Source organism: Betta splendens, chromosome 11 (assembly GCF_900634795.4).
Source record: "Betta splendens chromosome 11, fBetSpl5.4, whole genome shotgun sequence".
NCBI classification, from domain to species: Eukaryota; Metazoa; Chordata; class Actinopteri; order Anabantiformes; family Osphronemidae; genus Betta; species Betta splendens.
Window position 1 is genome coordinate 13893298 of NC_040891.2, and position 12763 is coordinate 13906060.

General features: G+C 42.2%; 2 protein-coding genes across 2 annotated transcripts; both read left to right on the plus strand.

The window, feature by feature from the left end:
• Positions 1-545: 545 nt before the first annotated feature.
• pithd1 (PITH (C-terminal proteasome-interacting domain of thioredoxin-like) domain containing 1) lies at positions 546-3981 on the plus strand. The gene is made up of 6 exons (XM_029166703.3): positions 546-895; positions 1515-1558; positions 1845-1922; positions 2100-2204; positions 2696-2804; positions 3176-3981. The coding sequence occupies exons 1-6, from the start codon at positions 698-700 to the stop codon at positions 3275-3277; spliced, it is 636 nt and encodes a 211-aa protein (XP_029022536.1). The 5' UTR covers positions 546-697; the 3' UTR covers positions 3278-3981.
• Positions 3982-4358: 377 nt separating this feature from the next.
• On the plus strand, positions 4359-12703 carry lypla2 (lysophospholipase 2). The gene is made up of 10 exons (XM_029168062.3): positions 4359-4459; positions 7637-7717; positions 8340-8371; positions 8815-8880; positions 9066-9113; positions 9266-9336; positions 10002-10075; positions 10177-10278; positions 10357-10527; positions 10608-12703. Exons 2-10 carry the CDS (start codon positions 7640-7642, stop codon positions 10656-10658), a joined length of 693 nt encoding a protein of 230 aa, XP_029023895.1. The 5' UTR covers positions 4359-4459; positions 7637-7639; the 3' UTR covers positions 10659-12703.
• Positions 12704-12763: the final 60 nt, after the last annotated feature.

Genomic DNA, 12763 nt, shown 5'->3' on the forward strand with positions numbered 1-12763 from the left:
ATGCTAAATCAAATTCTTCAACTGGTAAATTCCAAACACTCGATTATTATTGCAATAGAATATATAAAACAATATATGAAGTATAGGGCTCACATACACAAATCATATAAAATTAATTTGTCTCTAACATGTTTTCTTTTTACTGCACTTTGCATGTTTCATAGGGAAAACATTACAAATGTTCATGTGAGTCATTGACCTGAATTTTGGGGAAAGGTTTGCGACAGTTTGGACTTTTTGTGGCAGGAGGAGGCATCACGTGTTTGGTGTTTTGCTTTTTGAACAGGTGAAGCCACTTCAGATCCACAGCGGAGCAGCCCACGAGTTCTAAAGCTCCAAAATAAAGTGTTTTCAGTAGCGCTCATTACTGATGACATTGACCTGTTTTCTGTCATGTCTGCAATTTGTGAACTTCGTAAAACTTAATAAAGATCAAAAACTCTTGCAATACCTATATTCATTATTTAACGTCCGTCAGTTCACGACAATAATGCTTAAAAAAACGCTTTTGTTTTATTGTGAAAACATTCAACCGGAATAAAGTGTGGAGGTTCACGTTAGCTTGACGCAGACGACAGTTCGCCTCACGCTGCGAAGTGCGACTTGCAGATCTTTCACTTTATTCAAATTACCAGAGGTTCTTTACGCCTCTGTTTCTTCGACCGTCTGCAGCCGACAGCCACGCTTCACCTCCACGATGTCCGGCCACGGTCACGGCCACGGCCACGCTCACGGCTGCGGGTGTGAGGGGGAGCACGAACCCGCCGAGCGGGGCCTGGAGTACGGACTGTACCGGAAGATCGACCTGGACAAGCTGCAGTGTCTGAACGAGAGTCGGGAAGGAGACGGGAAGCTGGTGTTCAAGCCGTGGGAGCGGCGAACCGAGCGGAACCAGGTGAGAGATGCCCCGTGTTAAGCATAGCTGCGGAAGAACCCACGCGGGCCGTAAAGAATCCACGCGTAGCTGTGTGTACAGAAATTCTCTGCAAACAGGGAACAACTTTTCTAAAATTCATGCTGCACTAATATTTGACATTTTGGTCCAAAATCTGGAAAATAAACTTTTCCTTCGTTTTGACCAATTTGGCAACTCAGGTCTGGAGTTATGTAATGTAAAAAGTAATTACTGAAGTACGCATTTGAAGTACTTAGGAAACTTATTGATTAAATGCCCATTGTCTTTAAAAAGTATTTACAGGATCTTAAATCACTTAAATGGTAGGAAACTAGCAAAGCTATGCAGCTGAGATGTTTGTAATATTTGCTTTAAATAAAATCACAACATTCACATTAAATTTGTCTGATTAATTTCTCCGTTAGCTTTTTCAATTCTTCATAATATAACACAGTCTATTCTGATGACACCTCCTTTACGTAACATGATGGTTTATTCTAGAAAGGTTTATTTGTCTTGCTTAGATTTGAAGTGGTTTTTGACTGCTCATACTGGGACCAGTTAAAACCAGTATCCCGAAGGATTATGTCTGTTAATGATTCATTATCTTTTCTTTAAGTTTGTTGAGAGTGATGCAGATGAAGAGCTGCTGTTCAACATCCCGTAAGTTCTTCATTGAGTCATTTTTATTATTATTTATTATCATTTTTATTGTTATTATAATATCATCATTATAATAATAATAATAATAATAATAATTATTATTATTATTATTATTATTATTATTATTATTATTATTATTATTATCATTAATAAGCATGAAAGCTTAATACTGTGCTTGTACTCAAACAGTAACTGTATATGTCTAAGTCCAAACACCGAAGAGGCCATGCCATCACAATCACAGCAATGAATGAATAATGAAAGATTTCTGGTTCATCTCTTTCAGCTTCACAGGAAGCGTCAAGCTGAAAGGCATCATTATCTCAGGAGAAGATGATGACTCTCATCCAGCTGAGATACGACTGTGAGTGTCTGGTTCAGGTGCTCCTGGCCAATGACAAAGTCATGGTTTAATAAATCAATTGTTTTATACTTTATTTGCCTCATTAAATTGATTTTTAAATCTAAACACTAAATGCAAGATGATTCTACCTGATGATCACCACACAAATTATGTCTGTTACTAAACTTTGTTTCCTAGGTTCAAAAACATCCCACAGATGTCCTTTGACGACACCGGCAGAGAACCCGAACAAGCTTTCAGACTTAACAGAGACCCGCTCGCTCAGCTGGAGTACCCGACAAAGTGAGACAGTACCGCTGCTTTTAACATTTAAGCACTGGTGGCAGTGAAGCTCCAGCTGTGGCAGCCGGTCTGACACACAGAGCTGATTCACTGTTGATCGAGTCCACGAGGAGGAAGTCACTAATAAATCTAAAACACACTATAAATAATTTGTTGTACAAATGTTGCACAGTTATGTTGCAGTTTGTTTTGACCTCGCACCAGAAGTAGAGAATTGAAACTGGAGCGACGTCCGTGTGTAACACTGTGATGCTCTGAACACTGAGTGATATGCAATCCTGCGCAGAGAAGCTTCAAAGACAAGTGAAGCCAATCGTCTGTTGCACTTTCTCTGTTTTTGAGAACAGTTGTGAACCATTTTGAAAGCTGTTCAGGTTTCTACATAGTAGAATGGTGTTTCAGACTTACTGTGTTCATGTGTGTTTGCCTCTAATATTTACGCAAGGCTAATTATGAAGATGTTCACACTAGTGTTTTGTTGTGATTTCTAGGATTGCTCGTTTCTCCAGTGTTCACCACCTCTCTGTCCACATCTCAAAGAACTTTGGAGCAGAGAGCACCCGGGTTTACTACATTGGTCTGAGGGGAGAGTACGCGGAGGTCAGTCAGTCAACTCCGGTTGTCAGATTCCATTATTTACTAGTGGTAAATGTAGTAGCAGATCACTGGCATTGGTTTTAGCCAGATGTACCTAATAAATTGGCAGCATCAGATCAGCATCACTTTTGTACATGTGGGAACTGAGCTCTTGATTTCCATGAATTAGTTTTAGTAAATATTCGATTTTTAGACTGTGCTTTGGTTAATTTACGTCAGACCCTAATTATATTAAAAGAAGATATTATTTTGCCTTCATTGCCTGAGGGCATCAGTGCTACAGTGTTACTCAGTGTCCCCATTAGGAATTTTTAAGAACCACCACAAATCATTTGAATTTACTGCAGATTTACTAGAATCTTTGTCCTTTTTAGGCTCACAGACATGAAGTGACGATCTGTAACTACGAGGCATCTGCGAACCCAGCAGATCACAAAGTGGAGAGCATCATCCCCCAAACCAACTTCATCTCCTGAAAGCTCTGGAGGATGTAAGGAAGAACAGGGGGAGAAGGGGGAGGATGATTGGCATCTGTTGGCTGCCACTGACACGCGTCAAAAAGTCAAAGATGAGTTAAGCTTTGTGCGCTGGTACGTTGGTCAAATTCGACCGAGTGAGCGCTGAAACCTGAAGACCGGAGGAGCTTCAGATGAGTCTAACAGTCAGTGGTTTAGCTCGGTTTGCTTTGGCAAGAGTGAAGGCTTAATGTGAACAAAATGCTTAATAATAAATGGCTGAAACATTTGATACTCATAAGGTCTATTGTTATCAATCTACCTTGTGCAGTCATTCGTGTCTATCTCCATTTTATGCCTAAATCGTTAGAGTATAATATGTGTGATAAGAGATAACTCTGATCCATTAAAAACAAAATTTTTCAACATGTCTCATAATAATTTGGTAGCATTTTGGTTTCTTTGCTTAAAGCTAAAAATGCACTAGAACAAGTCACATCATATCTGCACCTAACATTACTTTAACACAGGTTGTGTTCATGAAATCATTTAATGATTCTGCCAAAATTGCACTATTAATGCAGTGTTTCATGCACTCAATTGGAAAAATAAAGCAAACTGGAAGAATAATCTGTTTAATGCTTACTGCACTTTCTTGCTGTCTGTCAGTTTATGAAAATAGAACTGATTATGTTTCTGCCAATTAAACTTACATGTGTATGTTGTTGAATGTCCTTTTGCCTTTCCTGTATTGGTGCATTGTGTGGAGGAGGTTAATGTAATGTCATCTGTGGGAAAAGCTGAACTAATGAGCCACCTGGTGACATCATTGTTTTAGCTTAAGGTAGAGATGTATTTGAATGTGGAAACACACAGTTGTGGGTTTTATTCAGTTCACAAACATGTGCACATTCAACTTGAATCGTTAAGTTACCGTTTAATATTTCAATATTGATATTTAGGTTCATGTACAAGGGTAGCTAGTATTAAGCACTTAAACAAACACATAATGCTGATCATACATATTCCTAATATCCAAATATTTTACTAAATAGAAATTAAGTCGTGATGGGAGTCAGTCGTCGCTAAGGGGGTGGCTCTTATGTTGCTACGCGATGACGTCATCACGCGCTGTCCCCGCCCCGTCCTTCTGTCTGGCCAGGACCGGAAGTTCCGTTCCGTCGTGAACTGGGACAGCAAACGGTGAGTGTATGGTTTTGTATGAGCTAGCGGGCCGCGGGAGTGATTTTAAAGCCCTCATCCCGCTGCAGACGTGGCCGCATCGGGGCTTTGTTGACGCTTAAAGGGCTTTCCGACCGCGTCGCGTGTTGCGCTTTGGCTGGAGCAGGAATTTCCGCTCGAGGCGAACGAACGGCTACACCGGCAGGAGACAATACAGCTGTTAATGCGCTCGACGGCGGCTCGCGGCGCCGCCGCTCGCGCTCATTCTGTAGACGCGTGTCTGCGTGTGCGCGGCTAAACCGGGATTAAACCGCAGCGCGAAGCCTGGAAGTGAGTGTTTTGGAGGCAGCGCCGGCCTCGGTCCGCGGAACGCCTTCACCTCCGAGGCTGAGGATGTGTCGCATAGCAGAGCTAACCATTCATTGTCTGCTTCCTCCTCGACGCCCGCTCGTCCGCCTCCTCTGCATTGACTGAGCTGCTGCACGTTTGTTTACCTGATAACAAAGCGGCCGTTTTCACTTTGACTGCAGCGGGTTTGACGTTAGCCGAGTAAGCTAGCTGAGCAGAGCTAGCAGCCGCTGCTGTGACTGGGAGGAGGACGCCTGTCACTCGGTGCCGCATGTGATCGTGTTGTTTGCCACTGATGTGTCCCAGCGCACGCAGCAGCAGCAGCCTCTGTTTGTGATCGACTCAGATGTAATTGGACTCACGCAGGAGACTCGTGATGTCCTTTAAGTTTGCTGCCACACAGGCAGCGTTTTCTCTTCCGCCTGGGTTCGTGTCTTCTAATAATAGCATTGATTATTTGCTGCTGACTTCAATTTCCCAAGATGTTCGCCTAATATTTAAACGGTGCTTTAGTCATCACTTGTGCTATCTCTAAATCAAGATATTGCCAAAACAACAATGCCAGACAACATCCACCATCGTTTGACATTGTCACTAATAGTCGTGTTTTCTAGGTGAAAGTGTAGTTTCTTTACATGGTTATTAAACCCTTCTGAATCATAAATTTGCAGTTTCTTTGCATTTGTCGGATCATTACTAATGCTGAAAGACATACACTAAAAGAAACTGTATTAAGCAATACATACATTTCACTCAACATGTTGGAACAAGCCCCCTTCTCAGATTCTTTTCTGGTTGAAATGGACGAGATGCCTTTGTACAATGTGACACTAATTTTAACACCCATCCTCCCCACAGTATAAATACAGTGTTAAGAGCTGCTACTCTGGGTTTTGTGTCATTGTGAATCTGTTGAACAATAACAGGTGAAGCCAGTGCTTAATCACCTCCCAGCATGTGCCACCACATTTAGCTGTGCTGCACGTTTGCATAGATTAATTAATGATTCTCGTGCTTTTTTTTTTCATTTCTCCTCTCACATCTTTCATGGGTGGGATATTATGTGAATTAATATTTGTTTGGTGGCCATGAAATAGCAAAGTTCTGAGCTCCCAACTATAAAGCGTTTCCTTTTGTTGAACATTCACAAATCAAAAATATGTGTAAAGCCTCTATCAAAGAATTGATTTTTATGAACATATCCATGGAAATAAAGGATGTCCTGTTGTCCTGGGAGCCATAAAAATAGCATGTGGGACACAATATAACGTGGTACAATGGGGACAGGTTTCTGTTCAAATGAAATTAACTGAACACATTGTCACATACTTGTCAAGTCTCTTCAATCCCAGTTATTTTCCGCATATTCCCCAACACAGTTGTTGAAACAAAGATTCTATGTAATGTGGACCTAAAGGAACTGGCCTAATCTGTGACCATGTCGTACGCTTGAATGTAGTGAACCAAGAAATAACAGTTTTCCTGAGGTCCCCCAACAGTTATATATATGTAGTTGTGAACATAAATGTCTAGCACAAAATGCTCCAACCGTTTTTTAAAACCGCTTCCTGGTATGTGACCGGGTCCAGTTGTTACTCATTTATCAAGGGTCAGGACACCGGGCGACACCACACTTTGGACCCTTGTGTCCGTCCACTTTAATGTACTTCGGCTTCAGACAATGCAGCAAAAACGCCATAGGAAAAACTGAGCGGTGCAATTTCTGGCTCCGCCAGAGTCTTAACTACACTAACTTTTGTATTTCAGACATTTCCCCATCTCTTTAATGTGTGTTTACCGCTCAGGCAGCATTGGACCCACCTTTCCTGTCTTCGTTTGTTTTGTCCCTCTTTAACATACAGGCAGAGAACCAGTAATTGACAAAGCTCTTAGTGCTCGACCCACAACCTGATCTCAGACTTGTTATTGATGACTGACTGGTTGCAGGACAATGGACGGCTAACGGCTGGTTTCCAGAGTACAGTGGAAGGAGGAGGGCTGTGTCATTTAGTTAATGAGTCGCTCCCCGACGTCCAAACGCTCACGTGGCTTCTCGTTTGGGTCCAGAATCGGCTTTACTGTTCCAGTTTTGGTGGCTGCCCTGATGATCAGACAGAGCAGCTCTGTCTTTGCTAACGTCATAAAACATTCCTTCTTAACACATGTAATGTGAGAAAATGCTGCAGAAAAGCCCCCTGATTTGAATAAGCTCCACTCGTTACAGTATTTAAATACAGGTTAGCATGTGGTGCTAGCTAACCCAGTGATGTACTATAAATATATGTCTAAATGTATTGTATGTATTATATAAAAAAGAATGGGAACGCGTGGGTCCCTGAACACATCGTTCTCTAGCTCACAGACTGACGTAACTTGCTAAACATAAAGGACCTCTTACAATGAGAAAGTAGAATTATGGAGATGACCGTTAAACCACAGTCCCAATTATATCTTATCTATGAGTTTTGAAAGTTTGACAGACGATGCAGAATTTAGCTCGTCAACATCATAAATGACTACAAAACACGTCTTTCATAATTCATTACAATGATTTAATAACATCAGAGCTGATTCTTAAGCAGCAAATAAAGCACTAGATTAAAAGTGTTAACTGTAGTATAAAAAAACATTTATCAGATGCTCCACAACATTAGAGCCTTGGTTATTTTCTGCCCTAACAAGGAAACACAACAGATTCCTCACACAACTCTACTTTGCGAGTAACTACTGTCCAGATAAATATGTGCAGATGAAAATGTAAGGTCACATAAATGCCTTTGTTCAGCCCTGACGCACGTGACGCCATGTTTCCATGCAGATGAACACTTTATTATCTGTTTCCTCTGACAGTGTATGTGTGGTAACAACATGTCTGTGCCGCTGCTCGCCGAGGCCGTGACGGTGTCCGCGTTGGAGAAGGAGACCGCGGCGGTGAGTCGGCCCGCGATCCCCTGCAGAGTAGAAAGAGAAATACTGAAAAGAAACATTTAACATGTAATATTTTTACAGACATATCGTACACTCAGGTACCACATTCAGTTTTGCTCAATACCACCCACACCTGTAGCTGCACCTGTAGCAAGTGTAACAGCTGACGGGACGCTGCAGCAGCTGTTTGAAGACAGTGTTAAGACACAGTTCAGGAAGTGAATGCTGTCACTGGTTCCAGCTCTGAGGCTCATCTCAGACCCTACACGGCAGAAGAAAATCATTTTGGTCCTTGTAAAGGCAGCTCAGCCTCTGGTTTGCTGCCAACAAGCAGTGATTTGCCAGCTTTCTTTGCTTTGCTGCAGAGAGTAGCATGTGTGGAAGTTAGCAGCCCGAGCTTTCTTGGCACACGAGAGGTTGGCAGGTTTCTTTCTGTTTTGGAACAAGTGCACACAACTGAGACCGGCACACTGTGATAAATAAGCTCTACTTCAATGATTGTGGTTAGTTTTTCTATAAAGCTCAGGATGGACTTTGTTGTGATCAAGGAATAACCTAAAAAGTGTGATTGCTAGTTTATAGTGTGCACACATGAAGCTCTAACTCCTGGTTTTGTCTGTTGTAGGTGATCTTCCTCCATGGCTTAGGGGACTCTGGGTGAGTGGTTCTCACTTAACTTCTTAACTCATGTTGAATGTCTGTACATTTCATGTGTGAGCAGCATGAAGGGGAAAGTTCACTGACAGTATTTGTGTCTCACTTGAAATATTAGTTTTTCAGAGAAAAACTGTTCAGTTCAGAAAGTAATAACACCAACTTGATTTTAAAAGGCTTCAAGTATTTACCCTCGTTCACATGCAGCTTTTATCAGATTAAGTGTGGTCAGGTGCGTCCAGTTAGCTAAAGGTGAATATGATATATGAATATGAGGTGAATATGCTGATATGATCAGCGTTATTATTTTCAGAGGAAATGGTTGAAACAAAGAACTGTCCTTTAAACTCTCTTATCTGCCCTCTTAAGGTTTACTGCTGTTTTTTAATGCGTATACTTACTAGTAGTCTGGTTGGAAACGCTGCTCCCTCTCTGTTTTGTGACAGGCATGGGTGGGCCGACTCCTTGAGAGGGATCCAGCTGCCTCACGTTAAGTTCATCTGTCCCCATGCGTAAGTCTTTACCTTTGTTACCTTCGTGCGGCTGTTTGAGGATAAGCGGCCTGTTGTCAGAACGCAAAAGGCAGATCTGAACCAGTTTTTCATGGACCTTTCTCTGTGTTGGAGCTGTGTCTCGCTCCTTGTTGCTGGTGATCTCCACCACTGGCTGTAATGTTTTCATTTCCTCCCGCTCGCAGGCCCGCTATTCCTGTCACTCTCAACATGAAGTCGATGATGCCCGCGTGGTGAGTTGGCGCGATGAAAGACACGGGCTTTTTGTCCAACACTGGACGCTATTGTTTCCCTGGAAACCACAATAGGCTACCAGATTATCCACTGACAGTACAGCGATTGTACCCACTGATTCCCTTAAACACTCCCATTTGCATGTGTGCAGGTTTGACCTCATGGGTCTCAGCCCCGACTCCCCGGAAGACGAATCTGGAATCAAGAAGGCAGCAGAGAGCAGTGAGTGTGACGGCATTCCTTCAGGATGGGCTGGTACTACAGCGTCAGGCAGTGAAACCCCACACACTTACGACCGTTTGTGTTGTGGAAGGAAAGCCATTTATAGGTTCCCTGTGGAGTCTTGGGTTTCTACTTTAGAGGGGTCCCTGTTTTCTTCATGGTGTGATAACAGCCAGAGTCTGACCAACAATGTCTCCCTGCTTCACTGGTCTTCAGGTAGTGGCAGAAAGCCAGGATGTGCTGCAATGCACCAACGGAGTCAGGGAAGACGACTGCAAGCTAGTGGACTTAGCTGGAGAATGTTTTGCTATGCTTTATGGGAGTACACAGAGCCTCGTGATGAGAAATGCCACATAAAACTAATCTGTCCACAGGGATTCCTCTCTGGGCACATGGAAACAATTAGCACCTCACTATGAGCACATACATGTGCACACATCAGTTTGGACTTTGTACTTCCTCTGTGATCGTAGCTGTGGGCTTTTGTGGCTAGCCTTGATCTTGAAAGAGATGGAAATGCATGAAGTCTAAAGGCTCCATCCAGTGGTCAGAGCGTGATACCTCAGAGTTTTAATGCTGGAACTAAAACCTTAAAGTCTTTGTTTAACACTCAGTTAAACACTTTGTCTCTTCATCGGTTAACACTCTCTTCTGCTTTGCTCCAGTCAAGGCCATAATCGAACATGAAGCCAAAAACGGGATTCCACCCCACCGCATCATACTCGGCGGCTTTTCTCAGGTGTGAGCTCACATCCTGTTTCATGCCTTGTCCTTTTCTTTGTCTGCTGACTAAGCACATAATGGATGTATCTCCTCCTCTGTCTGTCCCATGGGCCTCAGGGTGGGGCCCTGTCGCTGTATACTGCCCTGACCTGCGAGTATCAGGTAGCTGGCGTTGTGGCCCTCAGCTGCTGGCTTCCACTTCACCAGAGTTTCCCATCGGTACAGTCTGAGTTTTGCAGCTTTTCAAGGTTCTTCTTTAAATGCAGGACTAGAAACAGATTTGTGTTGTTCCTGTAGGCATCAAGTGGCAACAAGAACATCCCAATCCTGCAGTGCCACGGCGAGACGGACTTCATGATCCCTGTGCAGTTTGGTGCCATGACAGCTGAAAAACTTAAGAACATAGTTAATCCACATATGATCACCTTCAAAACCTACCCAGGGCTCACTCACAGCTCCTGCCCTCAGGTAATTTAGCATTGCTTTGTGCATGTGTGTGTATATTTTTGATTTGTTTACTGCACCGGTGTGAACTCTCTGTCTTGCAGGAGATGGCAGCTGTAAAGGAATTTATTGAGAAGTATTTGCCCCGAATCTGACCTCACCTCATCCTCACTGTGACCCCCTGAGACACTGACCACTCACCCCTGATCTGCCATTCTCCCACAGGAAAGAGCCATGAGCACCCGCCCCCTCCACACACACCCGCAAGACATCATGCGTGAACACACACACACACACACACACACACACACACACACACACACACACACACACACACACACACACACACATTTAGTAACGATTTGATCCTCTCTAATGAAAACATTTGCTTCTCATGCAGTCCAGTCACACAACTGTATTTGGTTTTCCTATCTAAAGCCTGACAAGTAAATAACAAGTCTTAGCCTTCGGAGGGAGAAAAAACAACTCACACATTCCCTTTGCTTTTATTTCAGCAAGCTTTTTCTGTTGTCTCCATCTAAACCCCAGTTCTTATCCTCTTTTGCTTGATTGAGCTTCATTTGGCCTTTTTTAATTATCTGACATTGATTAGCGAACTAACCACAAGCATGAGCCGGTCAAGTAGCTTAACACCTACATGATACTGTGACCCAGGTATAGCCTACTGTCTGTTATAGTGACATAATAGAAGAGGCAGGAGAATTGAACAAGACACAATTTGAGAGAATATAGTTGTAGTAATAGTATAAGGTTACTCAAACTGTAGGGAAGAAGGGCTGTCGATTGGTATTTTGAGGCCAGTGCCAGCGATTAATAACAATTAAAAGAATAATGGGATAATTTGCATATTTGCTGACTGCTGTTGTTGACCCACTCACCACGCTTGCTTCCACAGTTTGTTTACAACCACACCTGCCCTATTCCCTCCTTGCTTTTTGCCACATCACGTGATGTGTCCTGTATAGTTCCAGCTTGACAGCAGCTTCCAGCGGTTAACACCGGAGCATCTGCTTTATCTCACATCCATCCGTGCCACTGCCTCCCACCCCCAAAATAAAGCTCTGCAGCTTGTCCAGGTTGTCACATCACCTTTTGGATTGATTGTTATAAAGTATTCTGAAATAAAAGGAAAACTTACCAATTGATACTTTGGCCACCCTGTGCTGTTTATTCCAAAGCTTTCTCATCTGGTTGTTAATGGTCTTGTTCTGTGATTTACAATTTTTTACATGAGCATATATGTGTGCTGCATGAAATGATGCGTGGTTGCATCACACTACACACCATGAGTTGCTTCACTTTCTCATAAAGGTTTTATGATTTGGGGAGCATCGACTTCATAAACAACCACCTCTCCATTATTTCATTGATTTACACTAGTTAAAAAATGGCTTCTTTTATAGTTTTTGAAACATCACAAAAATAGTCTTGTTAAAGTGAAATCTTATTCAAATTTCAAGACAATTTATTCCCAAGAAAACATTCCCATCCCACCTCCCTCCCTTGGCAACTTGTTGTAAGGTCAGATTCAGAGCTAAACCAAACACTATCATGGCTATACAACTGGAGGCTTTAGCAAGAAGCTGTTCCAACATAACTTGGGTGATTCCACAAATTAAATTACTATAAATTACTCTTCAACAACTAATCCTTGGACAATGCAGTGTAACTCCGAGGAGTTGTGTGTGCTTCGAAATATATCAGGTGTTCTGGATTTTCCTTTTGTGATTGTTAATTTTGTTCTTACTTGTTGTGTACTGTTGTTTTCGAACCTCCTTTTAAGACAAAACAGTGGAAAGGAGCAAAGACATCTGTGTTGATTGTTCACAAATCAGTGAATGTCTCTCTCTTAACCCTAAATCTCTTATGCACCCCTTTTTTCTTTTGTATTTAGTCTATTTTTTCTTCTCCTTGACAACTTTTTTTAATCCTATATTTCCCCATGCGTGACAATGTTGCACTGTCTTGTGTGTTTTCACATGGGTTTTTTGTTTTCATCGGTTAAACATTTTAAATGTGTTCTTTGTTTATTGGAGTTATGGTTTGTTATTGTATTGTCATCTCATTCTGTTTTTGTGTTTGTTTATAATGATGAGCATTAAAATAACATGTTGAGGTGGTAATGTTTTTTGTTTCCAAAACACTTGTATGCAGAAAAATAAACGGCAAAAGAAGTCCACCTGAGCTGAGCATCATTCATTTATCATAGCTGGATGTGTCAGTGTTAACATAGTAAAAG

What these genes read in the sequence shown, in the direction of transcription:
- lypla2 (XM_029168062.3), top strand. Translation starts at nt 7,640, where the DNA reads ATGTGTGGTAACAACATGTCTGTGCCGCTGCTCGCCGAGGCCGTGACG. An exon ending in TGGAGAAGGAGACCGCGGCG is followed by an intron (nt 7,718 to 8,339) that starts GTGAGTCGGCCC and finishes TGTCTGTTGTAG; the next exon opens with GTGATCTTCCTCCATGGCTT. An exon ending in CTCACAGCTCCTGCCCTCAG is followed by an intron (nt 10,528 to 10,607) that starts GTAATTTAGCAT and finishes TCTGTCTTGCAG; the next exon opens with GAGATGGCAGCTGTAAAGGA.
- pithd1 (XM_029166703.3), top strand. Translation starts at nt 698, where the DNA reads ATGTCCGGCCACGGTCACGGCCACGGCCACGCTCACGGCTGCGGGTGT. An exon ending in CAGCTGGAGTACCCGACAAA is followed by an intron (nt 2,205 to 2,695) that starts GTGAGACAGTAC and finishes TGTGATTTCTAG; the next exon opens with GATTGCTCGTTTCTCCAGTG. An exon ending in TGAGGGGAGAGTACGCGGAG is followed by an intron (nt 2,805 to 3,175) that starts GTCAGTCAGTCA and finishes TGTCCTTTTTAG; the next exon opens with GCTCACAGACATGAAGTGAC.